Consider the following 18,435-nt stretch of genomic DNA (forward strand, 5'->3'; position numbering starts at 1 on the left):
GCCGTTACACAGCATACCTGCACGGCATTCCAATATCCACATAATGCAAACATTGTCCTTTACCCATTTTGGACATTATCTACTCATTTCCTGCTATTATCAATTCCTCCTCCCAATATAATCACATCACTGTTAGCTAATTATTTTTTTTTTTCCACTGAGCCATGTCTTAGTTGTAGCACACGGGATCTGTCTTGCCACGTGCAGGATCTTTAGTTGCAGCACGTGGGATCTAGTTCCCTGACCAAGGAACGAACCCAGGCCCCCTGCATTGGGAGTGCAGAGTCTTAGCCACTGGACCAAAAGGGAAGTCCCAGCTAATATGATTCTAAGAAATATATTTACACATGAGATTTTCCTTCTTCAACTGCAGATTTACGTCTTGGACATTACCTACTCATTTTTTGCTCTTATTGGTCCCTCCTTCTCCCAATCTATCTATTTTAGTGCATGTAATTTAAGTATGTACTTATGTTTCTTCCTTCTTCAACTACTGACAGTATCTTTGGGTCCTCACTCTGTAAGGTGTAGAGTATCCCACCTTTTCTGAAGCCCACCCCACAGCCATACATCCCCCAACTCTGCTGTCGTAGAACGTTATACAAATGCCAAGCACAGAGTATGTGCCCTCTGGAGATTCTGAGCTTAGCACTCACAGGACCCGTCCCCTTGCCATGTGAGCCAACAGCCACCTCCTTCTGATTGCTGGTGCTGTTCCAGTGTGGATGGAGTACAGCTGTCTTAACCGTGCAGCTACTGCAAAAAATTCTGGTGCTTTCCAGTTTCTTACTATTGTAAATAAAGCTACTATGACAATAATATGCAGGCTTTTGTGTGAACTTAAGTTTCTACTTCTTTTGGATGAAGGCCCAAGAGTGAGACTGCTGTATGTTTAAAGAAAAAAAACTAAAGATTTTTTAAAATCTTTATTGAGATATAATTCACACAAACTCCACTCTCCCAAAACTTTTAAATTTTGATGAAGTCCAACTGATCAATTATTTTTCTTCTAAGAATGATAATTTTAGAGTCATGCCTAAGAACTTTTGACCAGTCCTAAATCCCAAAGTTTTTCTATGTTTTCTTCTTAAAATTTTAGTTTTATAGGTTACATCTAAATTTATGAGCTATTTTTGGGCTGATATTTTTATAAGATGTGAAGTTTAGATCAAGGTTTTTTGGGTTTTGTTGTTGTTTTTTTCTGGTGATATCCAATTATTCTAGCACCATATGCTGAAGACTATCCATCCTACACTAAATTGAGAAAGTTTGGCATCTTGATCGAAAATCAGTTGGCTTTATTCCTATGGGATTATTTCTTGGTTCCCTATTCTGTTCCGTTGTTCTGTGCTGTCTTGAAATTAGTGATTCCTATCACTTACATCTTTTTCAAAATGTCTTAGCTATTCCAGTTCCTTTGCCCTTCCATATAAATTTAGAATAATCTTGTCCACATCTACAAAAATCCTGATAGGATTTTGATAGGCATTGTGTTTAATCTGTTTACCAATTTGGAGAGAACTGGCATCTTTATTATGTTGAGACTTCCAATCTATGAACACGGTATACAGGTTTTAGATCGTCTTTGATTTCTTTCCTCAGTTTTGTAGTTTTCCCATAAAATTTGCAAAATTACCCTGAAGATTATACTTTTATTTTTGAGCAATTTTAAATGACACTATTTTTATTTCCATCTCCACATGTTAATTGCTGGTATACAAAAATACAATTGATTTTTGTGTACTGAGCTTGTATCCTACGTTCTTGTTGAGCTCATTTATTAGTTAGAGATTTTTTTGTAGATTATCTGGCATTTCCTCTGTAGACTATTATGTCACGTAAAAAAAGAACAGTTTACTTCTTCCTTTCTGATCTGTATGCCTTTATTTCCTTTTCTTATCTTATTGATCTGGCTAGAAATTCCAGTACTCTGTTGAATTAGAAAGTGATAGCAAACACCCTTGCATTATTCTGATCTCAAGGTAAAAATATTCAGTTTTCACCATTAAGTATGATGCTAGCTGTAGGTTTTGGGTAAATATTGTTTTATCAAGTTGAGAAAGTCCCCCTCTTTTTGAGAGTTTCATAAGTGTTAAATTTTGTCATGTTTTTTCTGCATCATTTAATATGATCACATGGCTTTTTTTTAAGGTCAATTACACTGATGATTTTCAAATATTGATCTAACCTTGCATCCATGGAATAAATCCCTCTTGGGCATAGTGCGTAATTCATTGTTTGTTCTCTCATTTTGTTTCTTTCTTCTGCCTTCTTGTAGGTTATTTTAACATTTTTTAGAATTTCATTTTGACTTATCTAGTTTTTGAGTTTCTCTCTTTCATATAATTTTTCTTAGTGGCTGCTCTAGATTTTCATTAACTCTTTACAACTTATCACAGTCTGCTGATCATCAACTTCTACCAGTTAATGGTAAAGTGTAGAAGCCTTACTTCCTGTGTGTCCCTTTGCCCTCCCCATTTATAACACAATCATCTTTAGTATTTCCTCTATACACACTAAGAACCACATCAGACGGCTATGGTTCAACCTTCAAACCTAATTTCAGATAAGGAAGTCTACTGAATTTACCAATTTATTTTTTCTTTCCATTGTTTGTTCTTCCTTCCTGGTGTTCCCACATGATTTCCTTTCTGTTTAGAGAATTTCCTCTACTTATTATTTTAGGGTAGGTCTGCTGGTGACAAATCATTTGAAGGATGTTTTCACTTGATAGAGAATTCTAAGTTGATAGTTCTTTTCCTTCAGCACTTGAAAAATGTGCTACTTCCTTCTGGCCTCTGTAGTTTGTGATGAGAAATCCACTATAGGTAAAGGGACATTTCTCTCTCTCACTGCTTTTTCATCTTTGGTTTCAGAAGCTTGACTATGATGTGTCTCAGCATAGATTTCTTTGAGTTTATCTTGCCTGGATTTCACTAAACTTTTTCAATCTGTAAGTTTATGGCTTGCCAAATTTGGGAGATACTCAACCAGTATTTCTCCAAACATATTTTCAGCCTCACTGTCTTTCTCCTCTCTTTCTGGGACTCTGATGATAAGAAAGATAGGTCTCTTGTTAAAGTCTCACAGGTCCCTGGGGTTCTGTTTACTTTTTTCCAGTCTATTTTCTCTCTATTGTTCAGATTGGGTAATTTCTATTGTTTTATCTTCAAGTTCACTGATTCTTTTCCTCTGTCCTCTCCATTCTGCTGTTGGAAGAATGGAAAGGACAGGAAAAGAATCAGTGAACTGATTCCACAAGCTCATTTACTGTACTTCTCAGTTCTAAAATTTCCATTTGTTTCTTCTTTATATCCTATATTTTCTTCCTGAGATTTTCTATTTTTCATTTGCCTCAAGTGTTAGTATTTCCTCACTGAAAAACTTTTATGATGGCTGCTTTAAAATACTTGTCACTTAAGCCTCAATATTGTGGGCACTGCTATCAGGCATGGGAACTGGTTTCAGTCTTCTATTACAGCAGGCCTCTTCTGACATTGCCCCAGCAGGCAAACAAGGGTGCGGTCTTGTTTCTGCCAGGTGGATGTAGAAGGTGGAGATGGAAGTGAGGGTTTCCCACTCAGCTTCCACTCATCTGGGTGGAAGTACTCCTTGTTAATGCCAGGCGGGGTTAGAGTTCAGCCTCTCCCTTGGCCTCTACTCGTATCACAGGCGCTGAACCAGGGGTGCTTTGTTACTGTGCCCTACACGGCCTCATTACCACGGGTGATGGTAAAACTCCTGAATCTCTACTAAGTTTCTTCTGAGGCCATCCCAACAGGAAGAAGGAGGGTGTTCTTTGTTACCACCCAACAGAGATGAAAATCCCAGCTCCGTACTGATACCACCAAACACAGAGTGTTGTCTCAATAAAGACTGTCAGGGGTAAAAGTCTAGATTCCCCACCCTGCCTTTGATAGTAAGGGTCAGACAGGGGCTACAATGTTTTCTAAACATGTCCTGTCTGGCAGGCTGTCTCTTTCCTCCTCTTCTGGCTTTTCTTGGGGCTTCTCTGAGCCCTTTGGTGTTGCTGGGTTGCTGGTTTCTCCAGGCCCAAGGCCGGGATGTATGGGGCAAAAAGAAAACCCAGGAAACTCAGCCCTGCATCATTTCTCAGGTCCCCATACATCTGGCCAGTCTACTTTCTTCTCTCCACTTTTCAGTCTCATATTTCTTCTGTATTTAATGCCCAGTGTTTTTAGCTGTACTTGGAGGAATAGGAAAAGTACATCTACTACAAAGGCAGAGATCTTTTGAGTCTCAAATTAGACATGTATAGGCCTTGGTTTAAAATGGCAACAGAAAAGTAAGTCTTGTTTCACAACCCACTAAAAACATTCAAATTGGTCAATTCTGTGTGTTTAGGTTTAAAAATCTGAAATCCATTAATCTATTAAAATTATCACTTACTTTTTGTAGCATTATATAGACAAAATTTAACTCTCAAACCTTTTTTTTAAAAGGACACTTAAAAAAGGAATAAGGTTGCTTTTTTATCTCTAAAATTCTCATTAAAAAAAAAAATCTTCCATTCCCCTCACTTTTTTGGATATTCAATTTGTCAAAGCAGGTCACAAGGCCAACCCAGATTCAAGTAGAGGGCTGAGACCACCTCTTGATGGGAGAATGAGAAAGAATTTGTGTAATCCATCACACCTTATTTCACTCACTAGTTTTGGTTATACGCTGAATAACATTCTGCTTCCCTAAAAAATAACAGTGACTGGAACTAAATAGTTTTGCACTTCAGATATTTAGTAGAATAACATGGATATAAATAACCCAATTAAGTTAAACACCCACTCAGAATAAAATCCATAGAAGAGCCCAATGGTTAAGAACATGAGTTTGGGAGTCATACAAACCTAAGTCCCCCCCACCCCACACCCCAACCCCTCAAAGGGTTGGCTCTTTTCCATCATGAAGCCTCAGCTTGACCGTTACTTCCTCAAAATGGCCTCCCTTGACAAGTGCTAGTCACAGCACTTCATGATCCTCACCACGTTTGTACTTAGATCTTATTTATAGTTTGCTCACTTAATGAATGTCTCCCCCGCTACACCATCAACACAATGAGGACGGGGGCACAGTTAACTGGGGCCACTACTGTATTTGTTAGGCTTGACATAAACACATCCTCAAATATTTGTTGAATGTATGCATGAATAGAAATGGATGAATGCTACATCTACCACTGACGGGCTGTGTAACCTTGGTCTAGTTACTTAACCACCTTCCTAAGGCTTAACTGTGTCATCTTTAAAGCAGGGATAATAACAGCATTATTTCATTAAGTCACTCATCAATAGTGCTCTCATCTGTAGATGAGCTAGGTACTGGGAATGTTGTGGTGAAAGAACAGGCTTGGCCCCTACCCTCAGGTTGCTTAGAGTTGAGGTGGAAGACAGACATTAAACACACAATCTCATAACTTATTACAGAAGCTATAAATTGTGATGAGTGCTTCAAAAGACATATGCAAATATTATGAGGCCAGCTATTAGCTAAAGAGTTACAAAGGTCATTCTGACAAACTGGCATCTAAATCAAGACTGAAGAATTCCTAAGAGTTAACCATGTGGAAAACAGAAAAGGGAGTAAATATTTTAAGGACAGGAACAGCATGTGCAAATGTCCTGAGCCAGGAACGAGACTAGTTTATCAGAGATATTAAAAAATAAATACTATAGCTACAACACAGCAAACAATGGAGAGAATGGTGCAAGATTGGAGAGACAGGCTTAGAGTCTGTTCTTTCGTGTTTACAGTTTATTGTAAAATAAAAAGGAAGTTACTTAAAAGTTTTTAAGCAAATAAGCAACACTAGATTGGCTGCTATGTGAAAAATACATGGAAAGATAAGATGACCATGAATGAAGCCAGTTAGGAAGTTACTGAAACAGTCTAGGCAATAAATGATGATAGTTAAGATTAGAGGTAGATGAATGGGCTGGATGGGGGGGTGCTGGGGGTGGGAAGAGAGAGGTATCAAGGATAGCCCTTGTTTCTGAGGCAAGAGGTAGGTGAAACGGAGATCAGATTACTGAGATGAGGCAGCAGATATGGAGAAGAAACCAAGACCTAATACTGAATATATTATGTTTTGGCAATGTCTTTGAATATCTAACATACAAGGAAGCAGGAGGTGTACGGGTCTAGAGATGAAAAGAGAACTAGGCAGCATGTATAAATCTGGGAGAGGTCTACACAGACGGTAAAGATGGTCAGTTTGACTCCATCATGCCTCCAGGTCCAATGCCTTACCATTATTACGCTTCTTCACAAGAAGGGAAAAAAAAGGTTATATTACTGGTAGATACAGACAACAAAAAATAAAACTATCAGTCCCTTACATGATATATGGAAAAATTAATTTCGATTAATTTTTGACACAACAAAATGACAACGAATCTTTTTCATGAAATTTATCTGAAAAATCTGAGCTATAGAAATTAGAGATAGTTGAAACAAAGGTATAAAGAAAAACTCACAATGGTAGAATCTGTGGTTGGTAGAATTTAATATACACAAAAAAAGATACTGATATTTAATTTTAAATATTTGAATATTATTATTTCAAATAACAAATTTACGTTATTAAGCAACTCCTATGATCCCAGTGAAGAATATTCCAGTAATTTTTTAAGGGAAACATTTAGAGACTATTTAAGTGCGCCATACACAAAAGTTGACCAAGAAATCAAACTGATTTAAAGGAATCTTATCCAGAAATTATATTCTTCATAAAAAAAAAGGTCGATATAATTCTCTTTTTCAGTGATTATACATATTAAATTACTAACTTCATAAAGCATCTCAGTTGTCAAGATTTTCAACACAGAGATTTATCATAGTCACTTCGCAGTTTATAAGTTATGTTTTTTATAGGAACAAACATATTAACACCCTGTGAAAGCTCAAGAAAAAAGGAGACTATCTTTAGACATTTCAATCAAGGAACAAACATATTTACACCCCGTGAAAGCTCAAGAAAAAAGGAGACTACCTTTAGACATTTCAATCAAGCAAATAAAGAAGCAAAGAGCTTCTCTTTCCTCCCTTAAGAACTTCATCAGTAGAAAGTTTATGCATCTGGTAAGCATAAACTGGGAAGTTAATGCATTCCCAAGATTCTACAAATTGGTGATAGGAACCGTGAAAATTGCAGTATCAACCCTCCTTTCACCTCAACAATTGTTTCCCTTAAGTATCACATCACCGGCATTTCCAGCCTCTGTATCTTCAGTAGGAAATAAGCAGTCTTCTTCACAACTAACTTAAAATCCTCACCTTCTGCCTGTCCCTAAGCCTTTAACTCCTCCCTCAACCCCATGAACCACATGGTGTTGTTCTGGGCTTTGCCTGCTTTTGTTGGTCACTTCACAAAATAGTCAATACACTGGTCATCTTTTCCCATTGATCAATTTCCAACCAAACACATACATTTCAAACAATTATAAATCTGGAAGAGGTTTTGGTTCCCCAAAACCTGGCCTCAAATGATTTTTTTATACTGATTTTCTCTCTTAGTAACTTTCTAAACTGTGAAGTCATATGTCAATATGGGTTCATAATGCCTATGCCACACACTGTGTTATTAACATTCAAAGATTATCTGGCTGGGCTTCCCTGGTGGCGCAGTGGTTGAGAGTCCGCCTGCCGATGCAGGGGACACAGGTTCGTGCCCCGGTCCGGGAAGATCCCACATGCCGCGGAGGGGCTAGGCCCGTGAGCTATGGCCGCTGAGCCTGCGCGTCCGGAGCCTGTGCTCCGCAACAGGAGAGGCCACAACAGTGAGAGGCCCGCGTACCGCAAAAAAAAAACAAAAAAAAAAGATTATCTGGCTAATTCAATTTCTGTCTCTTCCTGTAATTTCTTCAGCTAAACTTTACCTAATTTCTAATTCTTCCAAAATTAGATCTGTAGGTTTCTCTAGTTCTTCTAACCTCTTTTAAATTTCTTCTTTTTTTTGTTAATCTATCACAATCTTTTTCCTGAAACTTTTTAAAAATTTTACTCTTGCCTCTTCATTCACATCCTCCATCTTGTTCCCCACAGTCTTCACTGGTCCCACCACCACTTCCTTCCTTCCTTCCACAGCTCACCCTGGTGGAGAACAAGCCCTTAGCCCAGGAAGGGACGTATCTATCGTGTTCACCTCAGTCCACGGGTCAGTGTTAGCATAAATCTTATTTAGCATAAATCTTATTTAAATAGCATTTAAATAAGATTTAATAGCATATTTATAATCTTTATAATCTTTATAATCTTTATAATAGCATATTTAAATCTTATTTAAATAACACGTTGAGGGGTTTTGCAGGATGACATCATGGAGAATGGAGCAGGTTGCAGGTGTTTGTAAAAAGAATACTGAAATGATGTAGCGTGGAACCTAAGCTAGACAAGAAGGGAAATACAGACAAAAGAAATGATGGAGAGATACTGATGGGTTGGGAAGTCTGTGGTGAGGCTCAAATGGATCAGTAACTACAGAGTCACTAATACTCACAACACCTCTGTGAGGTACAGTTCCCAAGTACCTAACAGACTAACACTTAGTCAATTGGCCATGGAGCTGTAAAAAGAAAACTTCTTCACACAGGTGAGTAAGCTGCTTTAACCACTATGCACTGTTTCACCTCAATACAAACTAAAACAGAAGCCCGAAATTCCAAGATAACCATCTTTCTTCAAAACAGTCATACTAACCCTGTATCACAGGGCATATGACCACTTTAAACAGAAGGTTTATGTGACTAAAAGGTCCTACTGGTTCTTTAAACACATTCAAAAAAGTATAAATAGTCCCCTCCAAAAATCCCACCTCCCTATCCTATCGGTCAAACAAATGAATTTAATATAAACTCTCCTTCTGTCCAACTCATTTATCCTTGCTATATACTGCCACATGCCTATTACCCCCACCTACAAAACATTACTCACAATTCCATATCCAGTGGAATTTTTAAACACTTTTCTTTTAGCAAGAGAAAAACACCTGCCTGAATAGTAAACGTCATGAACGTTAATCATGTGTACAAAATGGTTAAAGGATATAATTTGCATGTGGCACTTAAAGATACAAAACGTGACTGGACTTCCACAAAAAGGTCGGTAGAGTTTTCCATAGCATTTCATTGTGCAAACACCAAACTCAACTGCTGAGCGACATCAACCAGAGGCAGCCCCGCAGTCCACCCTCGGTCAACCCGGGTAAGGTGTCCTATCGTTGACCCAGTCGAAGGCACGAAACACACGCTCACCAGCTCTGGTCGTGAGACGGGACTGGGGGCATGATAACCGGAAAACAACCAAGACTGTTTAAAGACCTTAATTGTTAAGGTCCTCGAACCGCGGACGAAATACGTAATTGCTAAATCTTCTTAGTAAAACCAGGACTAGGGAATTCAGAGGGCTGTCGGTACCCCTGGGGGAAGGGGCTGGGGTGTCAGCTCAAGGCCAGGGCACAACAGGTGCGCGCGGCTGTCCAAAGCTCTGAGGAGAAAGGACACTCGCCGATGCCTCCGTGCGAGCACTCTGCAGGACGCGAGGCTGGACACGGACCCGCGGCAACTCCTGCTCAAGGTCGCGGCGCCCCTCCCGCGGCCCCACACCCGCTAAGGGGCCCACGGCTCCCGGGCTCCTGAGCGCTTGCGGGCGGGAGACTCCCGGGCGCCTCGAAGGACCCGCCTCACAGGCCGCTCTGGGCGAGGGGCGCGCGTTCCAACCACGTCAAGACCCGGCCGGGCTCAGGGTCGGAGGGGGACGCGGTCCAGGTCGGGGCGCGGGTTCGGGGGAGACGCGGTCCAGGTTCGGGGGCGCGCGGTCGGGGTCCGAGGGCGCGGGGTCCGAGGGCACTAGGCCGCCGGCCCCCACAGGCACGCCCCGCCCGGCGCGAGGCCGCTGCCACACACAGAGAGGCGGCCCGTCCCGGGCTGAAGATGGCAGGCCGGCACTCACCTGTCACGCCGCCGCCGAACCCGCCACCGCGCAGTGCCAGCCGGGCCGTGCGCTGCCGCCCGTGGGTTCCCAGCCACGCGGCGCCGGGGACGGACGCGGACGAACAGCTCTAAGACCCGGCAGCCCGACGCCCCACACTTCCGGCGCCGGAAGTCGCGGCTCTCCCTCAGCCCCGCGCCGGAAATCCACTACACGCAGGCGCCGCAGGAAATCCCGCCTCCGCCCCAAGCTAGTACCGCCGGAAATCCAGCCCCGCGAAGGAAGGCCCGTGCGCCGCCAGTGCGGTCAGGGGGCCCTAAGGGGGTCGCGGAGGTGGTGGAGCCGTGGTGTTGTTGTTCGACCCCGAGACCGCCGGGGCCTCGACCCGCGAGGTCGGCGACCATCTGGAGACGCCGCGAAGGGCCGGGAGGTGGGGCGGGGGCGCTGAGGGCCCGCGGGTACTCACGGCGGCGGGTTACTGCGGGCGCCCGGGTCTGGCGCAGGTCGGCGTCCATCGGGACCCAGGTCGGGCATGTGGGAACGGCTGCTCCCAGTCAGAACCGCCGGGTGTGCCGGGAGCCGTTTCCCGGGGCGTCGGGAGCGAGGCGGCTGCGCGCGGAGCCTGGCGGATCTGCGGAGGGTGACTCACCCACTGCAGCCTCCTGTCTGAAATGTGTGTTAGCCATTGGCTGCAGAGAGGAAACAAAGGCAGCCTCTCGCCGCGGAAGGTGGGACCTGATGGCCTTCTTGTCCTTGTCCAGGTTGGAAAAATTACAGGGTGCGCAGAAGGCCTCGGCTCTACGAACAACCAGCTGGGCGTTTAAAGCCTTAAGTAAAAACGAAATCAGACGTGGGAGCATTTTTCTTTTAAACAGTAAAGGTCATCATTTGGAGTCAAGAAGCGCTAGTATGATTGCTGCACAAGGAACAAACGTGACGTATTTGGGGATCCAAATAACCAAAAAGTTTGTAGAATAAAACCTGAAGTTACTTCAGCATTGAGTATAATAAAGCTTATTACTAAAATCAATTATATAAGGTGTGGGACTTCCCTGGTGCTGCAGTGGTTAAGAATCTACCTGCCAATGCCGGGGACAAACCCATGTTCCACAGCTACTGAGCCCTCGGGCCTAGAGCCTGTGCTCTGCAGTAAGAGAAGCCACTGCAAGGAGAAGCCCAAGCACCACAACTAGAGAAAGCCTTTGCACAGCAATGAAGACCCAATGCAGTCATAAATAAGTAAATTTTTTAAAAAATTGTATAAGGGGAACTGAGGATGTCACACTTGGAGGTTGTGGCTATCATTCAACAAGAAATTCTATTAAAGACCTAATATGCACAAGGCATTCCGCTGGGTGAGGGAGCACATACAATGCCTGATTAACCACAATATTGGCTGCAACTGATTCACATGCTAATATGTGGTTTTGTTTTACAGCACAGCATCCACAGTTTGGATGAAACTTAGGGTATTGTTAATTGGGGTAACATTTTCTCTGATATACTTAGGAGTCCATAAAAGTCACTGTAAATAAAATGATTGCATAAAGTGTCACAAAACTAAGACAGGAAAGGAGTCAACACTCTGAGGTCCTGTTGCATGCCAGGCAGTTCACAGCTTTGGTAACTTTGATCCTCAAAACAACCCAATAAATTTAAAATTATTCTATTAGAGAAATATAAATCAAAAATGCAATGAGGTATCACCTCACACTGGTCAGAATGGCCATCATCAAAAAATCTACAAATAACAGATGCTGGAAAGGGTGTGGAGAAAAGGGAACCCTCTTGTACTGTTGATGGGAATGTAAATTGGTACAACCACTATGGAGAATAGTATGGAGGTTCCTTTAAAAACGAAAAATCGAGTTACTGTATGATCCTACAATCCCACTCTTGGGCATATATCCGGACAAAACTCTAATTTGAAAAGATACATGCACCCCTGTGTTCATAACAGCACTATTCACAAGAGTCAAAACATGGAATGAAAAAAAAAATGGAATGAACCTAAAAGTCCATTGACAAGATGAATGGATAAAGAAAATGTACATGAATACAGTGGAATACTACTCAGCCATAAAAAAGAATGAAATAAGGCCATTTGCAACATGGATGCACCTAGAGATTATCATTTTGAGTGAAAAAAGATAAAAATATATATCATATGTGGGATCTAAAGTATGATACAAATGAACATATTTATAGACCAGAATAGACTCCAATACAGAAAACAAACATGATTATCAAAGGGGAAAGGTGGGGGGGTAGAGATAAATTAGGAGGTTGGGATTAACATACACACTAATATATATAAATAGATAACAAGGATTTACTGTAAAGCACAGGGAACTATATTCAATATCTTGTAAACCTATACTGTAAAAGAATTGGAAAACTACATGTATAACTGAATCACTTTGCTCTACACCAGAAATTAACACAACTATACTTCAATTTAAAAAAAAGAAATTATTCTAAATTGAATTCTGATTAAGGGTAAGAATGTTAAAATTACTTGTCAGGGCTTCCCTGGTGGCGCAGTGGTTGAGAGTCCGCCTGCCGATGCAGGGGACACGGGTTCGTGCCCCGGTCCGGGAAGATCCCACATACCGCGGAGCGGCTAGGCCCGTGAGCCATGGCCGCTGAGCCTGCGCGTCCGGAGCCTGTGCTCTGCGATGGGAGAGGCCACAACAGTGAGAGGCCAGCGTACAGCGAAAAAAAAAAAAAAAAAAAAAAAAAACTTGTCAAAAGCAACCTAAGTGTCCATCAACAGATGAATGCATAAAGAAGATGTAGCACATATATACAATGGAATATTACTCAGCCATAAAAAGAAACGAAATTGAGTTATTTGTAGTGAGGTGGATGGACCTAGAGTCTGTCATACAGAGTGAAGTCAAAAAGAGAAAAACAAATACTGTTTGCTAACACATATATATGGAATCTAAAAAAAAAAAAAAAGGTTCTGAAGAACCTAGGGGCAGGACAGGAACAAAGACACAGACGTACAGAATGGACTTGAGGACACGGGGAGCGGGAAGGGTAAGCTGGGATAAAGTGAGAGAGTGGCATGGACATATATACACTGCCAAATGTAAAATAGCTAGTGGGAAGCAGCTGCATAGCACAGGGAGATCAGCTCGGTGCTTTGTGACCGACCACCTAGAGTGGTGGGATAGGGAGGCTGTGAGGGAGATGCAAGAGGGAGGAGATATGGGGATATATGTATATGTAGAGCTGATACACTTTGTTATAAGGCAGAAACTAACACACCATTGTAAAGCAATTATACTCCAATAAAGATGTTAAAAAAAATTATTTGTCAAAAGTCAGAAAGCTAGTATGCAATGGAGCAAAGATTGGATTAAAATCCAGGTCCACATCAAAGTCCACATTTTCCACAGCGCATTCCTTTGATAGGGCTGTTGTAACAGAATAACACAAACTAGGCTTAAACAACAGAAATTTATTGTCTCAGGTCTGGAGGCTTGAGGTCCAGGATCAAGGTGTCAGTGTTACATTTTGTTTCTGTCAGTGTTGGTTCCTTCCGAGACCTGTGATGGGGAATCTATGCCATGCGTCTCCCTCTCTCTCTCTCTCTCTCTCTCTCTCTCTCTCTCTCTCTCTCTCTCCCTTAGTTTCTTGTGGTTTCCCAGCAACTCCGAATTGTAGAGGTCAAGTTTTTTCTAATTCCTTTTATTCACAATTTTAAGTCGCTACACTTCCGGATGCAACGGCTCACGCTTACCGACCGATATCAATTTAGTGCACAGAACTGCCGCGAGCAGGCGCCTCTCCACGCCTCAGAGCCCGAGCGTGCAGAGACGCCTGACATCAGCACGTCACCAGCGCAGGGCCTCGGGCGCCTCGATTGGCTGGCTCGGCCAGGGCGTGACTGGTGGGCGGCCGCTCTCCCAGGCCCCTTCTCTCCTAGCTCACTCTGTCACGTAGCTCCGCAGTTGAGGAGCCGCGCCCACTCAGCGGCACAGGGAGGACGCCGAAAGCACCTGTGCTTCGGCCTGGGGGCGGCTCTGCAGCTCATGGCCCTGGGAGGAGACGCCTCGCGCTCCGGGAGTGGCGCCACCGCGCGACCGTGACGTGAGGCGCGGCCGGCGCGCCATTGGCCAGCGGCAATGTGGCGCTCTCTGGCGCGGGCGCGGGCGATTGGGCGCGCGGCGTTGGGAGGCCGGGCTCGGGCCGGGGGCGGGCCCTGTGCTTGGGAGCTAGGCCTGCAGGAGACGAGCGCTGCGGAGTGTCGTCCCGCTGTCTGTCTGCTTGTGAGGTAAGGAGGCTGGGTCTCTGAGGGGAGGCGGGCTGGAGTCCCGGGCTCGGCGTCGGGCTTGGCGCTGAGGGGCGGGCCCACTGCCTGTTAGTCGCGTCCTATGAGCTCAGGGTGCTTTTTCCTCTTAACTGTTTTGGGGAGAAGCCAGAGGGCGGAGGTCTATGCGGCGCGGGAAGCGCGTGGGGTCGCCGCCGGGCTGGGTGGGCGCAGGCCGGGAGGACGGCGCGGGGTAGGTGGCGGGGCGGGCGGAGGGAGGGGCGCGGGGCGGCGGGCTCAGCCTCCAACCCCCGGGTCCCCACCTCCCCCGCCAGATCCCCGGGTAGGCGCGCAGGCTGGGCCGCGATGCCCGAGGTGAGCACTGATGAGCTGGACGAGCGGCAGGTGCAGCTCTTGGCGGAGATGTGCATACTCATCGACGAGAACGACCGGAGGATCGGGGCGGAGACCAAGAAGAACTGCCATCTGAACGAGAACATCGAGAGAGGTGCCCGCGGGGGCGGCGGGCGGGCCGGGTCCCCGGGCGGCAGCCCCGCTTCCTTCGGACCCCAAAGCAACAGGCAAGTAACTGGCCTCTTAAAACTCAATTCATCGTATTTCTTTTGCTTTCAGGATTATTGCATCGAGCTTTTAGTGTTTTCTTATTCAACACTGAAAATAAGCTCCTGCTGCAGCAGAGATCAGACGCTAAAATTACCTTTCCAGGTTAGTGTGCTTTGTGTAGTGTTTTGTTGGCGATTGTATTTAGTTTGATTTTGTCACGTGGAACTTCTGGTAGCCAAGGTCAAAAAAGAAATCTTGTGAATGACTTAGTTTTATATTCTTCATACAAAAAACTTATACGGCGGTTGCAACCTAATAAGACCTAAGGTTTATCCTAATAAAGGATAAAAACTGCTAGGTATGTGTAGATTCATATATAACTTTCTAAATTGTATCTAATACACGTTATCATCGCTTTGGTTAAGAAGGCGTTCATGAAAACTTATCTACCCAAGTGTCACAAAATGGTTGCTGATAGCTTATTAAAACAGATCTAGAAATCCTCAACAATCATTTTTATGTTACTTTTAAAATTTAAAGTTTTCTTAACCTTTCAGACCTGCTTTGAAGAAAAGTTAATGTACATCTATATTAACATGTTCCAGGTTGTTTTACTAATACTTGCTGTAGTCATCCCTTAAATAATCCACGAGAGCTTGAAGAAAACAATGCAATTGGAGTAAGGCGAGCAGCACAGAGGCGTTTAAAGGCTGAATTGGGAATTCCCATGGAAGAGGTAAGCAGCCATACTAGCTGAAATATAGAATACTTTGAAACAGTTTTTAGTAAAACATTAAATTTAGGTGTAGCTTTCTGCTTTGTAATCTCTTGCTTTTTTAGGCCAAGAAAGCCCATTGGATAAAGGTTAAATTTTGATTTCATAATACTTGTCGTTATTTACCTCAGTACCAAAATGGATTGATCTGTTAACCAGTTTATAAAGTTGACTGTTTTATAATTGATCAGATCAAAGATGAATATTTTCTTGTGAACCTCAGATCTGATTGGGTGAATTTAAATAATCTTTTTTTCCCTGGAATTGTCTCCTTTTAATAATACACGAATAAATAATCTCTCATTTAGTTAAAATGGTAAAGTTTTTTCTCCCGTTAATATTAATATGTGAGGCAGAATGGCACACTTCTAGTTAGAGTGACTGCTTTTCTTTTTTTAATACAGTTTTCAATAAATCTACTTCTATTTTTGGTCCTATGGGAAAAGTGTCAGACACTTGAAACTATTTAATATTATTTAATACTATTTCCATATATTAATAGGACACTAATGTTTCAAAAGTTGTCATTCTAACACTAGTTCTGTTGTTCAAGGTATTACTGAAATGTAGTGGGTTGATTTCGATTACTTTATTGATATTTTGGAGGTTTTTGGGGTTTTGTCCTAGGTTCCTCCAGAAGAAATTAATTATCTAACACGAATTCATTACAAGGCTCAATCAGATGGTATCTGGGGAGAACATGAAATTGATTACATTTTGTTTGTGAAGAAGAATGTGACCTTGAATCCAGATCCCAATGAGATTAAAAGCTATTGTTATGTATCAAAGGAAGAACTAGAAGAACTTCTGGAAAAGGCAGCCCATGGTGAAATTAAGATAACTCCGTGGTTTCAAATTATTGCAGAGACTTTTCTCTTTAGGTGGTGGGATAACTTAAATCATTTGAATCAGTTTGTTGACCATGAGAAAATACACAGAATGTAGATGTGGTGATGAATGATTACTAAAGTACTAAAGAATTTCTCTACTTAGTAAACTTAAGATGAATATTTTAAAAATCTGGTTCTCCATTAGAACTCTCATTGGAAATACTGTTACTTTACAACCAGAATTCGTGTGGAAAAGAATTCTTGATTTGTGTCATACAACCCGTATATGTTAACTGCAATTTGTAAAAAATATTTATGAGATTATTATAAAAAAAGAGCAAATAAACTTAACCTATCTAAACAGATGGTTACGACAAATTTGAACAAATAAGTTCTTCATTTTTTTAATATATTGTGATAAACCTTTTCAGAAGACTTGTAGAGCACTTTGCTGTTTGCCAGGTGCTTGATGTATCTTTCAATTTTTATCATAGTCCAGAAGAATGTGCAATGGAAACTATTTGCTTATCTACTTCAAAACAGTTCAAATTAACTTTTCAGATTGAGATTAATATAGAACAGGTTCAAGGGAATTCAATGGTATATATCCTGATTTCTGTCATTGTTAATTTTGTGTTTTGATCACTCTGAAGTATTTTGATACTTAAAGTCAAACATTGTTTTTGGTAATGACATTGGCTAGGTTAATTCATTTAAATAATCGTTGCTGATTAGCAAAGGCTGTGGTTTTCAGAGTTACTGGGAACAGACAGGCTATTTGTAAAATGGAACTTGGGTCAGTTGGGTCATACTCTACAACAGGGTATTCTAACCTTGGCACTGCTGATGTTTGGGTTGGATAATTCTTTTGGGGGCTCATCCTTTGTGTTGTAGGATTTAGCAGCATCCCCAGGTTCTACATAAAAAAATGCTGTTGGCACCCCTCCCCCCATGACAGCCCCAGTGACACCAGATGCCAAATGTCTCCTCAAGGACACCATCACCCACAGTTGAGAACCACTGTTCTGCTGAGTCAGGCTGTGTTGTAGGGGGGAAATTATCAAAAAGAAAGGCTAACGTTCATATTAAATAGATTTGGGTTATGGAATATGTGTGTATTAATATTTAAAGTACACTTTGACTAATGTACTTCTTTAAACTCTTGCCATAGACTTCTCAGATTTGAAATCTTAAGACAGCTTTATTATCTTTGAATGCTGTGTATTAGTAAGTAATGAAGAAAAATAAAAATTTCTTACAAAGCTAAATGTTTTATAAATTCAATAGAAAAATCCATTTGTTAACCCTGAACAATTAATTTCAGGCAAGACTGTGTAGCTAATAGTAATTTTATTGAAAAATAAAAACAAAACTAAATTACCACATTTTGATACTGTTGTCTACTTTGTTAAAACTTCAATACAGTAATAGGTCAACCTGCCTATGGTAGCTTAAGTGATAAATGACATAAAGTTTCAAAATGCATTTTTATATTGTTTCTAGTTCTTTAGTAGGAACTTTTAGGCTAAAAGACACATGTAACCAGTTACTGGGTAGCTACAGTGGCTAGTGGTTGCCACATGGGCCGTGGCATCTTAGACTGTTAGATGCTGGACAAACCATTGACAACAGGTACAGAGCAGAGGGAGCCGTCTATAAAACTTTATTCTCTTTATTGGTATTCCTGGTTTGTTCATTGTTTTTTCTGACTTTGTCCACGTCTTCCTTTAGCTCCTTGAGCATCTTTAAGGCAGTGTCTAGTAAGTCTGTCATGTCTTCCTGAGGGACAGTTTCTCAGTTTTTTCCTTTAACGAACCACACTTTCCTATTTCTTTGTATGTGAATTTTTAGTTGTTCGCTATCTGTACCACCCGAGGTCTTCATGTCTCTCACTTCCTCTCTGACTGTGTGTCTTTCCCTGGACACAGACATGCTGACTTTCTAAATTCCCCTGAGCCAGCAGTGCTTTCTTAAGTCCTAATCCTCACATCTGTAGCTCTCCAAAGGGGTAAAAAATGAAAAATGCAAGGGAAAAAGAAACAGGCACTGACCCTTCAAATTCA

General features: G+C 42.1%; 2 protein-coding genes and 1 long non-coding RNA gene across 10 annotated transcripts in view; 2 read left to right on the forward strand and 1 right to left on the reverse strand.

Annotated features, from left to right (window-relative positions):
* The window catches only part of WDR37 (WD repeat domain 37), a 59,441-nt gene extending 48,875 nt beyond the window's left edge, over positions 1–10,566 (reverse strand). For 2 of the 6 annotated variants that reach the window (XM_027089379.1, XM_027089377.1), the window contains exon 1: positions 10,409–10,562. The gene's annotated coding sequence lies outside the window, so the exon portion shown is untranslated. Of the gene's footprint in view, positions 1–9,963; positions 10,110–10,408 lie in introns of those variants that run through there. The other 4 variants (XM_027089384.1, XM_027089382.1, XM_027089378.1 and 1 more) reach the window with 3 other exon arrangements.
* LOC113610882 (uncharacterized) lies at positions 10,209–10,972 on the forward strand. Its single transcript, XR_003429261.1, has 2 exons — positions 10,209–10,334; positions 10,704–10,972. It is a non-coding gene; the product is annotated as an uncharacterized LOC113610882 (long non-coding RNA).
* A 2,979-nt stretch (positions 10,973–13,951) lies between these two features.
* Positions 13,952–17,754, forward strand: IDI1 (isopentenyl-diphosphate delta isomerase 1). 3 transcript variants are annotated; one of them, XM_027089387.1, is made up of 5 exons: positions 13,952–14,227; positions 14,539–14,711; positions 14,837–14,929; positions 15,373–15,503; positions 16,215–17,754. In XM_027089387.1, the coding sequence occupies exons 1-5, from the start codon at positions 14,079–14,081 to the stop codon at positions 16,485–16,487; spliced, it is 819 nt and encodes a 272-aa protein (XP_026945188.1). In that variant the 5' UTR covers positions 13,952–14,078; the 3' UTR covers positions 16,488–17,754. The 3 variants fall into 3 exon arrangements, with proteins under 3 accessions (XP_026945188.1, XP_026945187.1, XP_026945189.1); XM_027089386.1 differs by having other exon boundaries at positions 16,170–17,753; XM_027089388.1 differs by lacking the exon at positions 13,952–14,227 and adding an exon at positions 14,366–14,384 and having other exon boundaries at positions 16,170–17,753.
* Positions 17,755–18,435: the final 681 nt, after the last annotated feature.

The sequence above is a fragment of the Aethalodelphis obliquidens genome, unplaced genomic scaffold (assembly GCF_003676395.1).
Source record: "Aethalodelphis obliquidens isolate GAN/ISIS:26980383/991018 unplaced genomic scaffold, ASM367639v1 scaffold65, whole genome shotgun sequence".
In the NCBI taxonomy this organism is placed as follows: domain Eukaryota; kingdom Metazoa; phylum Chordata; class Mammalia; order Artiodactyla; family Delphinidae; genus Aethalodelphis; species Aethalodelphis obliquidens.